Source organism: Bactrocera oleae, chromosome 2 (genome assembly GCF_042242935.1).
Source record: "Bactrocera oleae isolate idBacOlea1 chromosome 2, idBacOlea1, whole genome shotgun sequence".
NCBI lineage: Eukaryota > Metazoa > Arthropoda > Insecta > Diptera > Tephritidae > Bactrocera > Bactrocera oleae.
This window is the reverse complement of record NC_091536.1, coordinates 22,968,160-22,984,262: the sequence shown is the minus strand read 5'-3', so window position 1 is coordinate 22,984,262 and position 16,103 is coordinate 22,968,160. Positions and strand designations below refer to the sequence as shown.

At 34.9% G+C, this 16,103-nt stretch overlaps 1 protein-coding gene across 1 annotated transcript in view; it reads left to right on the top strand.

The window, feature by feature from the left end:
* Nucleotides 1–3,365: 3,365 nt before the first annotated feature.
* Dhc1 (Dynein heavy chain 1) overlaps nucleotides 3,366–16,103 on the top strand; it is a 32,606-nt gene continuing 19,868 nt past the window's right edge. The window contains exons 1-19 of the mRNA XM_070112051.1: nucleotides 3,366–3,563; nucleotides 4,103–4,262; nucleotides 4,586–4,733; nucleotides 5,952–6,588; nucleotides 7,662–7,769; nucleotides 8,591–9,469; nucleotides 9,527–9,727; nucleotides 9,817–9,936; nucleotides 10,119–10,275; nucleotides 10,421–10,475; nucleotides 11,037–11,170; nucleotides 11,263–11,474; nucleotides 11,545–11,880; nucleotides 11,912–12,347; nucleotides 12,763–12,962; nucleotides 13,022–14,016; nucleotides 14,086–14,965; nucleotides 15,038–15,210; nucleotides 15,741–15,896. Coding sequence (XP_069968152.1) covers nucleotides 3,399–3,563; nucleotides 4,103–4,262; nucleotides 4,586–4,733; nucleotides 5,952–6,588; nucleotides 7,662–7,769; nucleotides 8,591–9,469; nucleotides 9,527–9,727; nucleotides 9,817–9,936; nucleotides 10,119–10,275; nucleotides 10,421–10,475; nucleotides 11,037–11,170; nucleotides 11,263–11,474; nucleotides 11,545–11,880; nucleotides 11,912–12,347; nucleotides 12,763–12,962; nucleotides 13,022–14,016; nucleotides 14,086–14,965; nucleotides 15,038–15,210; nucleotides 15,741–15,896 — 6,152 coding nt within the window. The 5' untranslated portion in view covers nucleotides 3,366–3,398. The remainder of the gene's footprint in view (nucleotides 3,564–4,102; nucleotides 4,263–4,585; nucleotides 4,734–5,951; nucleotides 6,589–7,661; nucleotides 7,770–8,590; nucleotides 9,470–9,526; nucleotides 9,728–9,816; nucleotides 9,937–10,118; nucleotides 10,276–10,420; nucleotides 10,476–11,036; nucleotides 11,171–11,262; nucleotides 11,475–11,544; nucleotides 11,881–11,911; nucleotides 12,348–12,762; nucleotides 12,963–13,021; nucleotides 14,017–14,085; nucleotides 14,966–15,037; nucleotides 15,211–15,740; nucleotides 15,897–16,103) is intronic.

The window sequence follows — 16,103 nt, the reverse complement described above, 5'->3', positions numbered from 1 at the left end:
CTAAAAAGAACTAGCAAAAAGTTTTTTGTTGGATGCAAATCATTGGCCATTTACGTTTCAGAATTGGTTATAATATAACAATAAATAACAATATATAATAACAATGAGAAATGCACTTGTGAAGGGTATTACAGCTTCGACAGCCGAAGTTTACGTTTTTTTTTGTTTTTCAATAATTTTCAACTCGTGAGTCTCCAATTGACCGATATATGTAAATAAAATTTAATACAAAATTTGTATAATTTACCCTTTAGTTTTATTTAGACTTTATACATCAGATGCTTATATAATATTAAGCCATTGTGTAAATAAATATATAGAGATTATAAAAAATAGTACGTGCAAAGTCAATATACAAATGTTATACAAGTTTAAAACAAATCTAGGTATTTATGAAAATGTATCTAATATATCGAGTATCTTTGGTAAAGAAATTTCCAGCAGGGTAAGAAGTTTTCGATTAAAATTCCTATGGAATCAGGTTTGTTTGATCAATGTTTTCAAAATATCTAGGCAGTATCTGCAAATATTTATTTGATTACGAAATGCATTGTCGATCTAATCGTCCTACAAAATACGTTGACTACAGTAACTATCTACATGATTCAGACAATTTTTTTTTTGTGGGAAAACTGTTATTTGCGAGCTTAAAATTTTGGTTTTTGTGTACGTTTTTGTGCTAAATGTGAATCGCAGTGTGAAGACAATGTTTATACATAAAAACACTCGAGCGCAGTTCGCCCAGCATGCGGCCGCCATACGAGGCGACAGCAGCTCCGAGGACGAGGAAGAAGGAGGCGATGCATTGCAGGTGAAATCCTGCTATCTTATAATACTACTATGAATTTGTATCAAAATACTTAAAATCCAACATATTTTCTTAATATTATGCTTCTAAATGATATAACAGGTTATGTATTCGTGTACCGTAATAAGTTGTACTTACAGTCATACACATGTCCCGAAATATATTTATGTTATATTGCCACAAGAATTTGATATGAACTATTCTTATATTATGTAACTTGGCAACATACTTTTTAATGTTGTGCCCGTATTCATATTATCCAACATTTGACGAAATTCATTTATTTGGCAGTGTATTAATTCGAATAACATTTCTTCATCATCAATTTATAAAAACATAGATATATGTATGTATGGTAGTCTTACATAAGCAAATTTTGTTAAATTTGGATTCCCTAAGGCAGCACTAATAGGTATATTTGATATACAAGTATACTTTATTATATTTTATACCTTATAATCCTACTTTTATTAAATAATCTATCCCAAAATTTATAGTGCGTTCAAATATGACAACTCGTAGTTTGTAGGACAGGCAACGACTCCCAGGTCGCTGCTACTAAATTTGCCATTACCTTACATTCTTTCCATAGTTATAGTTACGTCCAACTCCAAATTAATTTGGTACATTACAGTTGACGACTAAAAGATAGCACATTATGGTTTTGAAAGAAATAAAGAGGGTTTCTACAAAACAGCTAATACCGAGTTTTAATTCAAAGAAAAAGGTCTCTCGTAGAACACAGTGAGCTAAGATTGAGATTTGCTGCAAGCCATACATATAAAATGGAGATGATTTGCTCAACAATTTAGAAACAATTTAAAATAGATATCGCAGACGATCGGTGTCACCAGAACAAAACGGAAATTGAAATGAAAATAAATCATTTTATTTAAACTTGCAAATAAATCTTTGGCAATTAAAATAAATTACTTACCAACTTTATTTAACTATAGGGCGGTATATACATATGTATCAATATAACAAATTTTTTAATTGTAATAAATTATTTAGTAGCTGTACCTAACCTCACTTATCATTTTGGTTCAATTTAAGGGGTTACATGGGTTTCACGGTTTCAAAAAATCTTTTTTTTTGTCTTATTAAATTCTATAACATCTCTAGAATATTGTCCTAAATTTTCAAGTTGATCCGACTAATAGTTTCGGAGATACAGCCTTGAAAAGGTGAACGCTCGAGGTCAGGTATAGGCACTTTTATTGTCTCTTAAAACTTTAAATGCGTCAAAACTATGTTTTCAAAGTCGGTTGTCAAGATTTCTCGCGAACTATTCAACCGATCTTGATGTCGAGAAATTTTCATCGAAATTTGCATTTTTTTATAAAAAAGTCTGCCAAAATTTTCATTTTTTTTTCCTTCGTCCAATACCTAGTTTATTGTCTTTACTAAAACACGTATTTTTTCCTTTGTTTATTAAATATGTATCTTTTAAATAAAAAAAATTTTTATTAAAATATTTCATTTTTTATATGTAAAAAAAAATTATTGAGAAAAGGCCTTTTTTTGCCCGAGGAAACCCATGTAACCCTTAAATGACTAGAAATTCTACGTTTCCAACAGCAGTTTCTTCCAATGTCACAGCCATTTTCCGCTCTCTGGTACTTATGCTCAAGACTTTCGTTTTTCTGTTAGATATTTACTGTTAGCAATAAAGAGTTAAGACTCCTTTTATAGTTTTGCTCACCACTGTATATGATGATGAGTTTTTATGACGTTAATTAGTAATGCCAACTTTGACATAACTTTTCTCTTTACAGAATATGTTTCTTGTTTAATTATGTTTTAAACATATTTTCGATTTACTTCCTAAAAGAAATACATATCTACATACATACCTATACATTTTTTGTGAGTTTTTGTTTTCGCTCAACTCATTTGTCTGGCTGGTATTTTGAAATCTGATTAGGTATTTTGCATTTTGATCGTTGGAATTCAGTAGTTTTTAAATGTACTTATACAAATGTATATGTATGGTATATTAGAGCGAGTCGTTTTTTCGAAAAAATTGCGTATGTATTAAATTTCATTCGGATATCTCAAAAACCGAAGAAGAAATTTTTATAATCCCGAAAAAAAACTTCACTTAAAAAATCGCTTACTCGAAATCGGTTTTAGACCCATATTGTCTCAGACAAAAATGTTTAAATAGATCCATAGAACATTTCCCGCATACGCGATTTTTCCGATTTTTTGGCTCCCTGTAATTCGACCCGCTCTAATGTAGACATTAGCATATAACCAGAAAATCGGGTTTATAACTTTTTTATATAACGTTTTTGAATTTTATGCACTAATTCGCTTTTTGGTATTTCCGATATTTTTGCTTTTTGCGGATGTTAATTGTATCCTTTGGTGACCCACAACATATAACCAAAATATACACACTCACTTACAAATATGCATACATACATACATACGCATATACATATGTATGTATACATGTTTATTTTAACCAAATTGATATCATTGCGTGAGTCGGTGTAAAAATATTTGGAAACATATCCTATTACTCAATTTAAACAAACGGATACAACTACCGAATCATAAAAAATAACTTTATTGAAAAATAATGGCTACCGACGCTGACGAAGCACAGAGACGGCGTGAAGAATGTGAACGAAAAGCTCGGCGAGGGGAAATGGATCCCCGTTTGGAGTTCACATTCCAACTGTTAATAGACGCAACTCAACTGCCAAGGCATCAACTAATGGATTATATATTCGAGGGGGATATGGTGGGTACTCATAAACTAATGAAACGTGTATGTATGCATGTACATATATGAATTTTTTCAGTAAATGCCACCGTTTTACACACGTATGGAGTTGCCCGAAAAAAATTAAATACTTTCTGTACCATACGTATGTATGTATTTTTTTATTGGGGTCACTAGCTGAAGTGCAGACGATTTTTTAATATTTTATTTAGGTTATGTTGTTAATGATACTGTAGAATAATGGTATATGGTTATTATAAACTCTATTTTTCAAAGCATCACAGAAAATATGCTAATAATAAAATGTTTAAGCGGTACTAAAGGTTTTTATTAACAGTTATTGTTCAAATAAATTCGGTGATTATAATATATATATAAATTAACAATTTTAATTTTTGTCTTTTTTTCGAAATAAACTTAATAGCGCATAAAGTGCTATATTTTTTTAATGAAAATGATCTCTCCTAATGCATTTACTGACATGTACACATACATATGCATAGTTACTTTAATATATTCACACGAAGTAACACATAAAATCACTTTTTATCCGTTAGTTGGACGAAATCAATCAACTTTTTTTACCCAATATGAAAAATAAAGTTCTGTGGTTTTATCAGGAGGTCGACGAGCCTGAACCACAACCAACGCAGGATCCCAACAAACCTGGAACCTCGCGTAGTGGCATCGCATCGAGCTGCTCAAAAACACCACAGGGTACTCAGAACAAAAATTACATACACATAATTACATAATACAATAGATAGATATTGGTTCACAAATCTTTGTGCAGTAATGCCAAACTGTTTTATTTATTTATATACTTGTATGTATATATTTTTATGTGTGCACATAAATGGTCTGTTCAAATGCGTATATCCTTAACGTTAAACTACTAGTATTTACAAATGGAAATCATACATACCTACTTATATATTTATAAACGTTTGTAAAGACACACAAACATACATCTATGTATGTTTTATATTATTATTGGCTTATTAATATTCTGTTTTGTGTTGGGTTCCCTTGTTTAACAGGTTCATCACCCAGCGGATTTTCGCCGCCGAAGCCGAAAAAATTGTTTCTAACTGATGGCTGGACTTGTGCCTTTACTGGGATTTGTATTTATATCTTTCGCGTGAATACTTCAAAACAACTGCCTGAGGAAGGATTTCAAAAGGATTTGTAAGTTTAAGGTTTTTTTTATTGTGGTGTGGGGTTTAGAGAGGATAATTTGCTTTTTTTCTTATACCCAAAATGTTATTCACAGTAATTATTACTTATAGATAATGCCCGTCTTATTATGTGCTTTCCAATTTAAATATACGCACAGACATACTGATTGTATCCCCAAAAAAAAAATATGTATTTGTATGTAAATACGAGTATAGGTGCCTATGAACTGCGATGATTCGATTAATTTGGTCAAAAGCTAAAAACGGAATTTGTGAATGCTGAGAAACTCTAGAAACTAAGGTTCTACAAAAGCAAAAAAACAAAAATTGGCACTGTTGTAACGTCGTACGCCCTCACTAATGTAGTCAGCTCTTACGGCTTACGTTAAGCTTGTAAGTAGCCCGTTGTCCAGGGGTAGACCTATCTAAGAAGTAAAAACAAGGTCAGTTATTTAAGTAATTTGTAAAATCAATCCAAACTATTCCACTACCATAAGACGTCTCGGTTCCTTGCAATACCTGGGTCTGGCAGTCGTATTTTATAGAATTTGTGTACTCCAAGAAGGCCGTTAATCTCAAGTTTAGTTGAGTCATACATATAATTGCTTACGATAATACATATTGTGCGAAAATGTTGTTGAAATAGAGTTAACAGTATATTTCTATTGTGATATGATAAGCCAGGTGTTGCAACTTATCTATCTGCTTGGGTAAGAAAGTATGTTCTTAAAGCCAACAATATTTTTTCTGTCTCTACAATCTGATAGTTTAATATGACTGTGTGCGTATATCTATATTTATATATATAAAAATTACATCATAAACATTTCTCCGGGGTAAGCTGCTAAACTACCGAAACGATTTTAATACAGTTTAGCAGACTGTGTTCTGTGGGACCCAACTTAAAAGATAGTATATAATATATACTATATATTTCAATTATGTTATTGTAGAACTAAAACAATTTCTAAGTAAAAAATAGTATGTTTTCAAAATTAAAAAATAAATAAATAATAATTGTTATAATTTTCAGTATAATGCTAAATGGAAAATGCATCACTTTTTCCATTGACAAATATTTGTATCAATCATTTTCAAAATTATACGTTAAGTACAAACTTTTTCACTCAATCAAATAGTTTACCGATCTACTAGTATAATTATAAAAATACATATGTACATATATATGGTATGTATGCACAACTTTCTTCTTACTTATCATTATCAGATACTGCGGCGTTATCGATGCTAAAAATATCGGACTTGTCACCTCTATTGAGCGTATTGTTGAGTACGTATTCATGCAGGCCTTAGCATTCCCTAGTTTAGAAGGGGATGAGGACGATGTAAGTTGTGGACTGATAAAAGGACAGTTGTTACCGGGTTTGAGATCGTTTTGCAGTGCTTTACGTGTTTGTGAGCAAGTGTGCGATCATGTTAATATATTTGACGACAAATGTGATATGTTCGAGAAGATTGAACACGTCGAAGAGGTCAAGGATATGGCGAAAAATCAAGAGTTTTGTGTGCAACTCGAAGAGCGCGTAAATAATTGGATAAAAGGTGTTATGAAAATACTTGGTGAAAGCGAACAGTTGCGCAAAGAGAACGATTCAAGTGGACCACAGGATGAGTTGGAGTATTGGAAGAAGCGAGGTGCACAATTTTCGCAATTGCTGGCCCATTTGCAAGATCGCGAGGTGCAGTATACATTACATTGCCTATTTTTGGCTGGCTCCCGCGTTATGCGGGCGTGGAAGGAAACCGATCGAAAAATAACATTTTGCTACAACGAAGCACGTGATAACTCAAAATTTATTCAGGCAATGGAAACGTGTTGTCACTCGCTGTATTTAGATGATCCGGTATGTCATATTTTTATACTCTTGCAACATGTTGCTACAGAATATAATAGTTTTGTTCGCCTAACGGTTGCTTGTATCACCTAAAACTAATCGAGATAGATATGGAATTACGTATACAAGTATATATATATAAGGATCAGGAGGACGAGATGAGTTGAATCTCAAGTGAGTGTCTGTCTGCCCGTACAAGCGATAACTTGAGTAAAATTTGAGATATCTCGATGAAACTTGGTACATATGTTCTTGGACACCCAACCTAATACCAACCCCCCGGTATTGTAGAAGAAAGGCCATTTATCAAAAACCAATAAACTGCCAAAACTAAGCTCTACAATAAAAGACTGTTATTTAGTACCACAAAATTGCATTAGGAAGGGCATCTATGGTTGGAAATTTTTTTGAAAGTCCTATACCATTCAAGCTGTAATAACCAAATTCGCTCAGGGTAAATATTTTTGGCATCCCTACCCACCCTGCTAAAATGCGTGAGTACGGATTATAACATCGCTCACTCCCCATATAGCGGTTTAGCTAAAAACTACTAAAAGTGCGATAAATCTATATATACCTAAATGAGCCGGAGACTGAAGATGGTCCTACTTTTCATATATCACACTTTTTAATTCCATCTTATGACTAAAAATTGCTCACATCGGATCAAAACTGTTCAAGCCCTCAGACACCGAATATGTGGACGCCAGTTCCTATTGCGAACTTTTTATTAGAAAAGAAAGGAAATAATCCCCCATATACCTAATAGAAAGATATTCGATCTTCCGGCTGACTTTATTATACCACATACATACTTATATGTGAGTTACTTAATGAAATTGAAATCGCGTGTTTTCTAACCACAATGTATCGCTGCACATAAGGTATTTCCCCTGCTTTGATCCTGGCAAGTTGCAAGAGGATGAAATGTTCGGTTGCACCCGAACTTAGCCCTTCCTTACTTGTTTTAATACAATCTTGAAAATTCCGTTTTTTTTTCAAATAGTCATGCTTAAATGAAACTTAAAATATTCATATTTACCAAATTATATATATATATATATTCTTATTTTCTTTAAAAGGTCTGCATGAAACAGTCCATACTAAGTCTATTACAAACGGTGCGCCTTATCTATAGTGTTTCACAATTTTATAACACGTCCGAGAGAACCTCTTCCCTCATGGTTAAGGTTCGTATTTTAATTGTTCTTTTAATAACATTGGCCTCCAGTGAATTTGTTGTCCTAGTTATAAGATAGATTTTGGATATATTGTATTTGTGCCCACAGTTCATGAAACTATCAACAGTTCTTTATGATTTGCTTTCGTTTATTTTTAAATCTTTATTTCTATTACAAAAATCAGAAAATATGAAACAAAATAACAGACATATTTATAATTTCAGTTTCCACAATTATTCGCAAATTTACTCAAATTGCAGGAGATAGTCTAACTTGATACTCAAACTTTAGTCCTGAAGCCTGACTGTTTGACATCATGTTTTGCACAATTTCTTCATAATTTGACACTTAATGGCTACCTAGGAAATTTTAGACTATGAGCACAAAATTTTTCGATTCACTTTCCAAAACAGTCATCAATTAGATAAAATCTGTATCTAAGTTCGGAAATTTTCTACAAATGTCATTCACATCCACCGCTTAGACAAATTGTTTTATCATTCGTAATTTGATCATTATTAATCACTGATTTCATTTTGAAAAAATAATTTTGGTGTAGACGCTTAACGCTGCCATTCATTTCCACGGGTAGGGTATACCAATAACTGGGCATTTGGCGACATCATTGTTTCTGAGTAGTCCATGGGATTTACTTTTGAAAGGAAAGCGAGTTTTCATGTAATTAAACCTTCTCCATATTTTTCCTTACCACATGTAACACATTTTGAATATCGTAAATCATATTTTGTAAAGAATATTTTTAAAGTATTTTAGTTAGTTAGTTATTTTAACAAAGCTCTCGAAATGTTTTCTTATAATAATTTTTGCAGATTACCAATCAAATGATAGAGACGTGCAAGTCCTACATAACATGTCGAAGTAAAGAGACTATTTGGTCACAAGATCGCAATGTTATACGAACAAAATTAGGCAACTGCATTAAGCTTAATCATATATACCATGAAACATACTACACTGTAAGGGAGCAACCCTTTCTACCCAATCAAACTCCGTTTGGTTTTTCGGAAAATTTCGTTTTTGGAAAATTCGATACATTTTGCGATCGTCTATCGAAAATTATTTCCATGTTCAATCTGATCGAAGATTATACTCACCTATTCGAACGTCGTTTGGAGGGTCTATTGTTGGGTGAAACACTACAGGATGCCAGCAACCATTTTGAGGAATCAAAAAAAGAGATTTTATCGAAGAAATATGATTACTTGGATCATCGAAATGGAGAATTCAATGACGATTTCGAACGTTTTATGAGCAAAACCGACGCACTAAAGGACACTATAGCCACACTTATTGAAACCAATTTTGACACGGTGTGGGAGACACCACAATGCATTCGATTTCTTACCCGATTTGAAAAGGTTAGTGAGAAGATACCACTCAGCCGGATGGATGAAAAGTATGTTCGCATTATAAAATATGTTGATAAGGAAGTAGATAGGGTGAATAAAATGTTTAGAAAACAACGCGATGATCCGCCCGTTTGTAGAAATTTCCCGCCAATTGCTGGACGTATCCGTTGGAGCCGGGCATTAGATGAGCATATGAAAGAACTAATGGAGGCTGTGCTCGATCATAAAGTGCTGAGTGGATTACAGTTAACAAAAGACTTGGATAATCGCTATAATAACGTAACAGCGTTATTAAAAGAGTACGAAACAGAGATTGTGTCCATTTGGTTGGATCAGGATGTAAGTTATAAGCAAAAATGGGAAAATTGATGTAACTACATAATTATTAAACCATAGGTTAGCGTTGCCGATGCGTGTCTACTACAGCCACTGTTAGCTCTTCAAGGAGATCGCTTATTCGTCAATTTGCATCCCACTATACCCCTGCTGATACGCGAAGCTAAGATGTTGGCTAAGTTAAATGTTGAATTGCCAATTGTTGCAGCCACACTGATGAGCCGGCAAAAGTATTTCACTTCTATACAGGACTCGTTGAATGTGAGTGAAGGACATTTGTTTTGCCGATTTCTCTTTTACTCGTACTACGTACTACATGCACTATGTTTATTCAATTTGATTGCTTACAGTGCTTGATCAAAATGTTTTTGACAACCGTGCGCGCCGTTAAATTGGAAGTGCGTCCTTTGTTTCTGCCACAATTGGTGCGCCTAACAGCAATGTTAAGGCCTGGTCTACACACAATAAATGTAAGTTAGAATTAGGTTGTTGAGCATCCTGAGGATGTCAGCTCTTCATGCTTTATCAGTTGTCATTTGCTCAGTAACATAATTCAATTAAATTACCACAATAAGTCTCTACGACCGCTGCTTCTAGTCACCTTTATACTCGCACACCTTGTTTTTAAGAATTTTATTTATTTGTTTTAAAGTGGACTCATCAAAATTGGACGGAGTTCTATGAACGTTGTAAACGAGCAATTGAGACTTTTAATGTACTCGTAGCACGTGTGCACGACATCTACTCGAACCGCATATTAAATGTGCTCATGTGGATGCAGGATGTTTCTTTGCAGGTCTTGCCTGCAGGTAAGATTACGTACAAAAATACCTACATATGTAGATAATTATAACTTTAATTCCATAGGAAAATATGTCAATATACAAAGCAATATGTACCTATCTTACTAGACATGATTTCTTATAGTTTGTCTTTGTATTTTCTTTAATTTAGAAGATGAAATCTGGACTGTCGAGGAGTTTTTGGAGAAAAGCGAAGATGCTTGCAGGTCAGTCGACCATTGGCAAATTCTTTTATTTTCACGCACAATAATATTCTTGATGTGTCATAATTGTATTGTATATAGACGTACATATAATTCAGAGATTTTTAAATATTAGGATATGGAAATGTTTAATAATAGGTTATATACATTACTCCACGGCATCTTTGCTCCTCGTTACTAACATAAATATTCTGAAAAAACTGGATGTATACTCGTATGTTTCGCTTTTTGAATTGGTATACGAAATGGATAAAAGCAGAATATAGCTAATTTTGATCAGATGAGATGAGCCATTTGAACTTGTGGTAGTAGTTCAAAGGTCTAAAGAGTAAATATAGTTTAAATAATTCACTCGTTTCAATTGTCGGTAAAAATTTTTTGTGCGGCAGAGAGCGACCTCTGAGAATACACAATTGAACAGCTAAGCTAGTTGGCCATTTTCTTGTTGACAAATCTGTACCCTAATTATGCATCTATGCTTATTTACTTATATACTTATATGCTTGTAAATATTTATTTGGTTAAATTTAGTGGTTAAATATTGTCTGGTGTTCGCTTTTTCAGACGCGCTGCTATTGAATTGAACCGCAAGAGTCAAATGGTGTCGGAGGCAGTGGAGGAAGTTTTGAATTTGGTGGACAAGGCGACTGAGACATTCAAGCAAATCGCAGGCGATGATGTTGTTACGTTGTTTGACGGTATATGTACATACATACATACATAAATGCCTTATTGATATTTGAAGGTATATCGTTATAATCGTATTCAATGTGTTTCATTTGTGCAATAGCTACTTCACGAAATCAGACCCAACCATCATCGGCCCGAAAGGGAGAGACAGAAGGCGGTGGAGCTGTTCCAAATGCTGCTGGTACAAGTGGGAGTGGTGGCGGTGGTGGTAGTGTGGGAACACAGCAGCAAGATTGGAGCATATTATGGTCATGCTTTGAGAATCCCTTAACTCTTCTTTCGACCACCGAAAGCCTTCCCAAGGGAATGCAAGTAATTTGAGAATTTACCTATGCACAAACTAGCACAGAATGTTTGATTGGTGTTGGTAATGCACTTATAGGATATGGTCTGCAATGCAGTGGTGGAGATGCGACGATACTATAGTCGAAAGGTAATTGATGTGCTGATTAAGGTAATACGTGGCGCGTTAGATACTATTAGGCGTCGATTTATTGACGATGAGAATGATACCGTATTGAAGAAGCCGATATTTGCGCTAAATGCGCAGTTGCAGATTCCAAACGTGGTGATCAAGCCGAATCTTGATGAGTTGCAAGAGATACTGACAACCGCTGGTAAAACTATCACCGGCATTGCCAAGGGCGTGGCACAGTGGACTAGCGGCAAAGAGCCGGCAAGCATATTAAACAGAACAGCTGTTTATACTGAACTAAGCGTATTAATTTATTTTTATGTACCCCTAATAGCAAGTGTCAACAACGCCTCAACCACGAATTGGACGTAATCACAATACCGGAAATCGTGCACGTCGTCGCAAACTATACACCTTGGCCTCGGAGGAACGTCCACAAATGCCTCATATGCTGAAGTCGTTTTACGCCGCCATCATGGATAATAAAGAGGTGGTGAAGGCGCTAAATTTGCTCTCAAATTCTACAAAAAATATCAAACCCGAAATACAAACCTACATAAAACGTTGGAAACCATACCATTTCCTATGGAAAAACGATCGTACAACTCGTCAATTAATGGAGTTTGGTTTGCAAGAATTCGAGTCAACTTTACGTTGCTTGGCGGAGTTGGACGCCAATTTGCTAGTAGAGCCCGAAATGGAGGTGTTTGGTCATTGTGTATCCGTTTATAATGAACGACTCAAATACGGATTGGCCATTGAGATCAAATGTAAGTGAAAATGCGCTGTAAAAGTTGTAATTGATTATTAGCATGGAAAATTATGGTAATTGACATCACCGTGAATTCCATAGTCGACTCGCTTTTCAATTTTATTGCTATTGATTTTTGCTAAGTACGAGCAAACGATTTGCCCAGCACCAAACAGGGCTTCACCCAAATCAATGCCAATACTTTCGTTTGAAGTGTAAATCGCAATTTTATTATGTATTGAACGGAATTCATAGCACAAATATTTTGAGTGGCAGCGTTTAACAAGTAATACTCGCAATGAATTGATTCCAATTCTTATGTAGTGCTATTACGCAATGGCTTGTGCGCGAACTGTACAAAATACCAAAGTTTTTAGATTTTTATTTTAGTTTTATTTCTTCAATATCTAAACAAATATGCGTTTTTTTTTTAGCTTGTAATCATAAGATTGGACAAGCTATGAAGAAAAAATACAAAAAAGAGATGGACTATGTCTACGCGGTAATTAATGAAATGGATCGCAAGTTGGACAGACCAATACGTGATCTCGATGACGTGCGCATGATAATGGAAACCTTAAGTAAAATAAGAGAGCAAGAAGTTGATATGGAGTTGCGTATTGATCCAATAGAAGTAAGATGATATTGTTTTATATTCCATGTTGTCATTAACAGATATTTTTGCATTACCAGGAGGCTTTTAATGTACTTACACGCTTTGAGGTGCAAGTGGAACGTGAACAATTCGACTTAGTAGATAACTTACGCAGTACTTTTCAAAATTTATTGTCTTGTGCCCTTCAAGCCCAAGTGAAACTGCTTGATATGCAACCGTCCTTTCAGGATGATCTCAAAAATAATTTAGAGAAATTTAAACAAGATAAAATACAATATGTAAATGAATATCGCAATGCCGGTCCTATGCAAGCTGGACTAACACCACGTGAGGCCTCCGATCGCTTGATTTTATTCCAAAATCGTTTCGAGGGTATGTGGCGTCGCCTGCAAACCTACCAGAATGGTGAAGAGTTATTTGGCTTACCACAAACTGACTACCCGGAATTGGGTCAAATACGGAAAGAATTAAATTTGCTGCAGAAACTCTATAAACTGTATAATGATGTCATAGATCGCGTGAGCAGTTATTATGATATACCATGGAATGAAGTCGATATCGAAGAGATCAACAACGAACTAATGGAGTTCCAGAATCGTTGTCGTAAACTTCCAAAAGGTTTAAAGGAGTGGCCGGCTTTCCATGCACTCAAGAAAACCATCGACGATTTCAATGATATGTGCCCATTATTGGAGTTGATGGCGAATAAGGCAATGAAGCCCCGACATTGGCAACGCATCATGGACGTTACCAAATATATTTTCGAATTCGATTCGGAAGGCTTCTCATTGAAGAATATATTGGAGGCGCCTCTGCTTAAACACAAAGAGGATATTGAAGATATTTGTATTAGTGCAATGAAAGAGAAGGATATCGAGGCTAAGTTAAAGCAAGTCACAAACGAGTGGTCCGTACATGAATTACAATTTATGAGCTTCAACAACCGAGGTGAACTATTACTGCGAGGTGATACGACAGCTGAAACGATAGGTCAGCTAGAAGACAGTTTAATGGTGTTGGGCTCGTTGCTATCCAATCGCTACAACGCACCATTTCGTAAACAAATTCAACAGTAAGTTTGTTGTATCAATTTTTAAATTAAGTAAAAAACAAAAAAACAATTGTACTTCGTTCATTCCAGATGGGTTTATGATTTATCCAATTCGAATGAGATTTTAGAACGTTGGTTATTGGTGCAGAATATGTGGGTTTACTTAGAGGCTGTCTTTGTAGGTGGTGATATTGCTAAACAGCTACCAAAAGAAGCCAAGAGATTCTCTAAAATTGACAAGTCCTGGCAAAAGATAATGCAACGAGCTCATGAAACTCCGGGTGTGGTTGCATGTTGTGTCGGTGACGATCTTCTTAAACAGCTGTTACCTCATTTGCAGGAACAGTTAGAAATTTGTCAGAAATCACTGAGTGGCTATTTGGAACGCAAACGAATGATGTTTCCTCGTTTCTTTTTTGTTTCTGATCCGGCACTCTTAGAGATACTCGGCCAGGCTTCTGATTCACATACCATACAAAATCATTTACTATCCATTTTCGATAATACGCGCAAAGTGAAATTCCACGATATTGAGTACAACAAGATGATGGCAATAATATCTAGTGAGGGTGAGATGATACAATTAGATCGCGCGATTCGTGCTGAGGGTTCCGTCGAGACATGGCTAACTCAGTTGCTGGTCACCGCACAGCAGTCATTGCATTCGATTATCCGCACCGCTTATGCAACAATAAATGATCCAAATTTTACCTTGTTGGGATTTTTAGAGAAAGTCCCAGCGCAAATTGGTCTTTTGGGTATACAAATGATTTGGACACGCGACGCGGAAATGGCGCTGATGCAGGCCAGGCATGAGAGGAAAGTCATGTCGGAGACGAATAATAAGTTCCTTGAAATTCTAAACACGCTAATTGATCAAACCACAAGGAATTTGACCAAAATGGAGCGGACAAATTTCGAAACCCTAATTACCATACATGTACATCAACGGGATATATTCGATATATTGGTAAGACTGTAGGCACCGAAAAATGCATATAATTTAAAAGACATGTGTGTGCGTGACCATCTGTATTTTCAGTGCCGGATGAACATTAAATCAGCAAACGATTTTGAGTGGTTGAAGCAGTGTCGTTTTTACTTCAAAGAGGACTTGGACAAAACATGGATTTCAGTAACAGACGTAACTTTCACTTATCAGAATGAATATTTGGGTTGCACAGATCGTTTGGTGATCACGCCGCTAACAGATCGGTAAGATTAGATTAGGCAAAAATTTGGTAGTACGGTTTATTTAAGTTAAACTAATGAAGGCTTTAGGATTTATCGTTGCCATTTTGTTAGCACAATCGTACATTAATTTAACGGTTAAAACACCGAAATTTGGAACAAACCAAAAGCGTGGGATGCTGTTAATGTAAGATATAAAAAAAGACACTGCTGTTTGAAAATTAAACGGTATATATTTACTAAAAAACGTTAATGTGCACAGAAATTGCAAAATTGGCTTGCTTTAGTTAGTTTGCTCCAAGGAATGCCGAAAGAAATTAATCAATCAATTAAAAATTTAGGAGTTAAGTATGCGGTTTTCACGTCACAGATTCTGATTTGTAATTTGAATTCTGATCATATTTATATATATATATATATCGTCATTTTATTAAATTAATTTGCAAATTACTATATATGCTGAAAGCATTGAACCAAATTGTATATACATATTTCAATTTTCCTTCGCTCGTTGTCTGATTGCTGGGGAATTGTCTTCTATTACTGTCGCGTAGTTGTTACATCACACTCGCCCAGGCGCTAACACTGAGCATGGGTGGCGCACCATGTGGTCCAGCGGGTACCGGAAAAACGGAGACTGTAAAGGACATGGGAAAGACGCTGGCTAAGTACGTGGTTGTATTTAATTGCTCCGACCAAATGGATTACAGGTATTAAAATGTAGCAGCGCAATAAATTTCACGTAAGCTATACATGTAAGAATAGGTATGTGAGATATTCTGGAGTTGAGCATGCTCCTTTAACCCTACACACTTTACTTTAAAACCACAATTAAGTAACATAGAATAGATTAAATTTCTATAATAACAATTAATAAAGACGAAATATTCCTGTAAGAAGTGCACACATGTATGTAA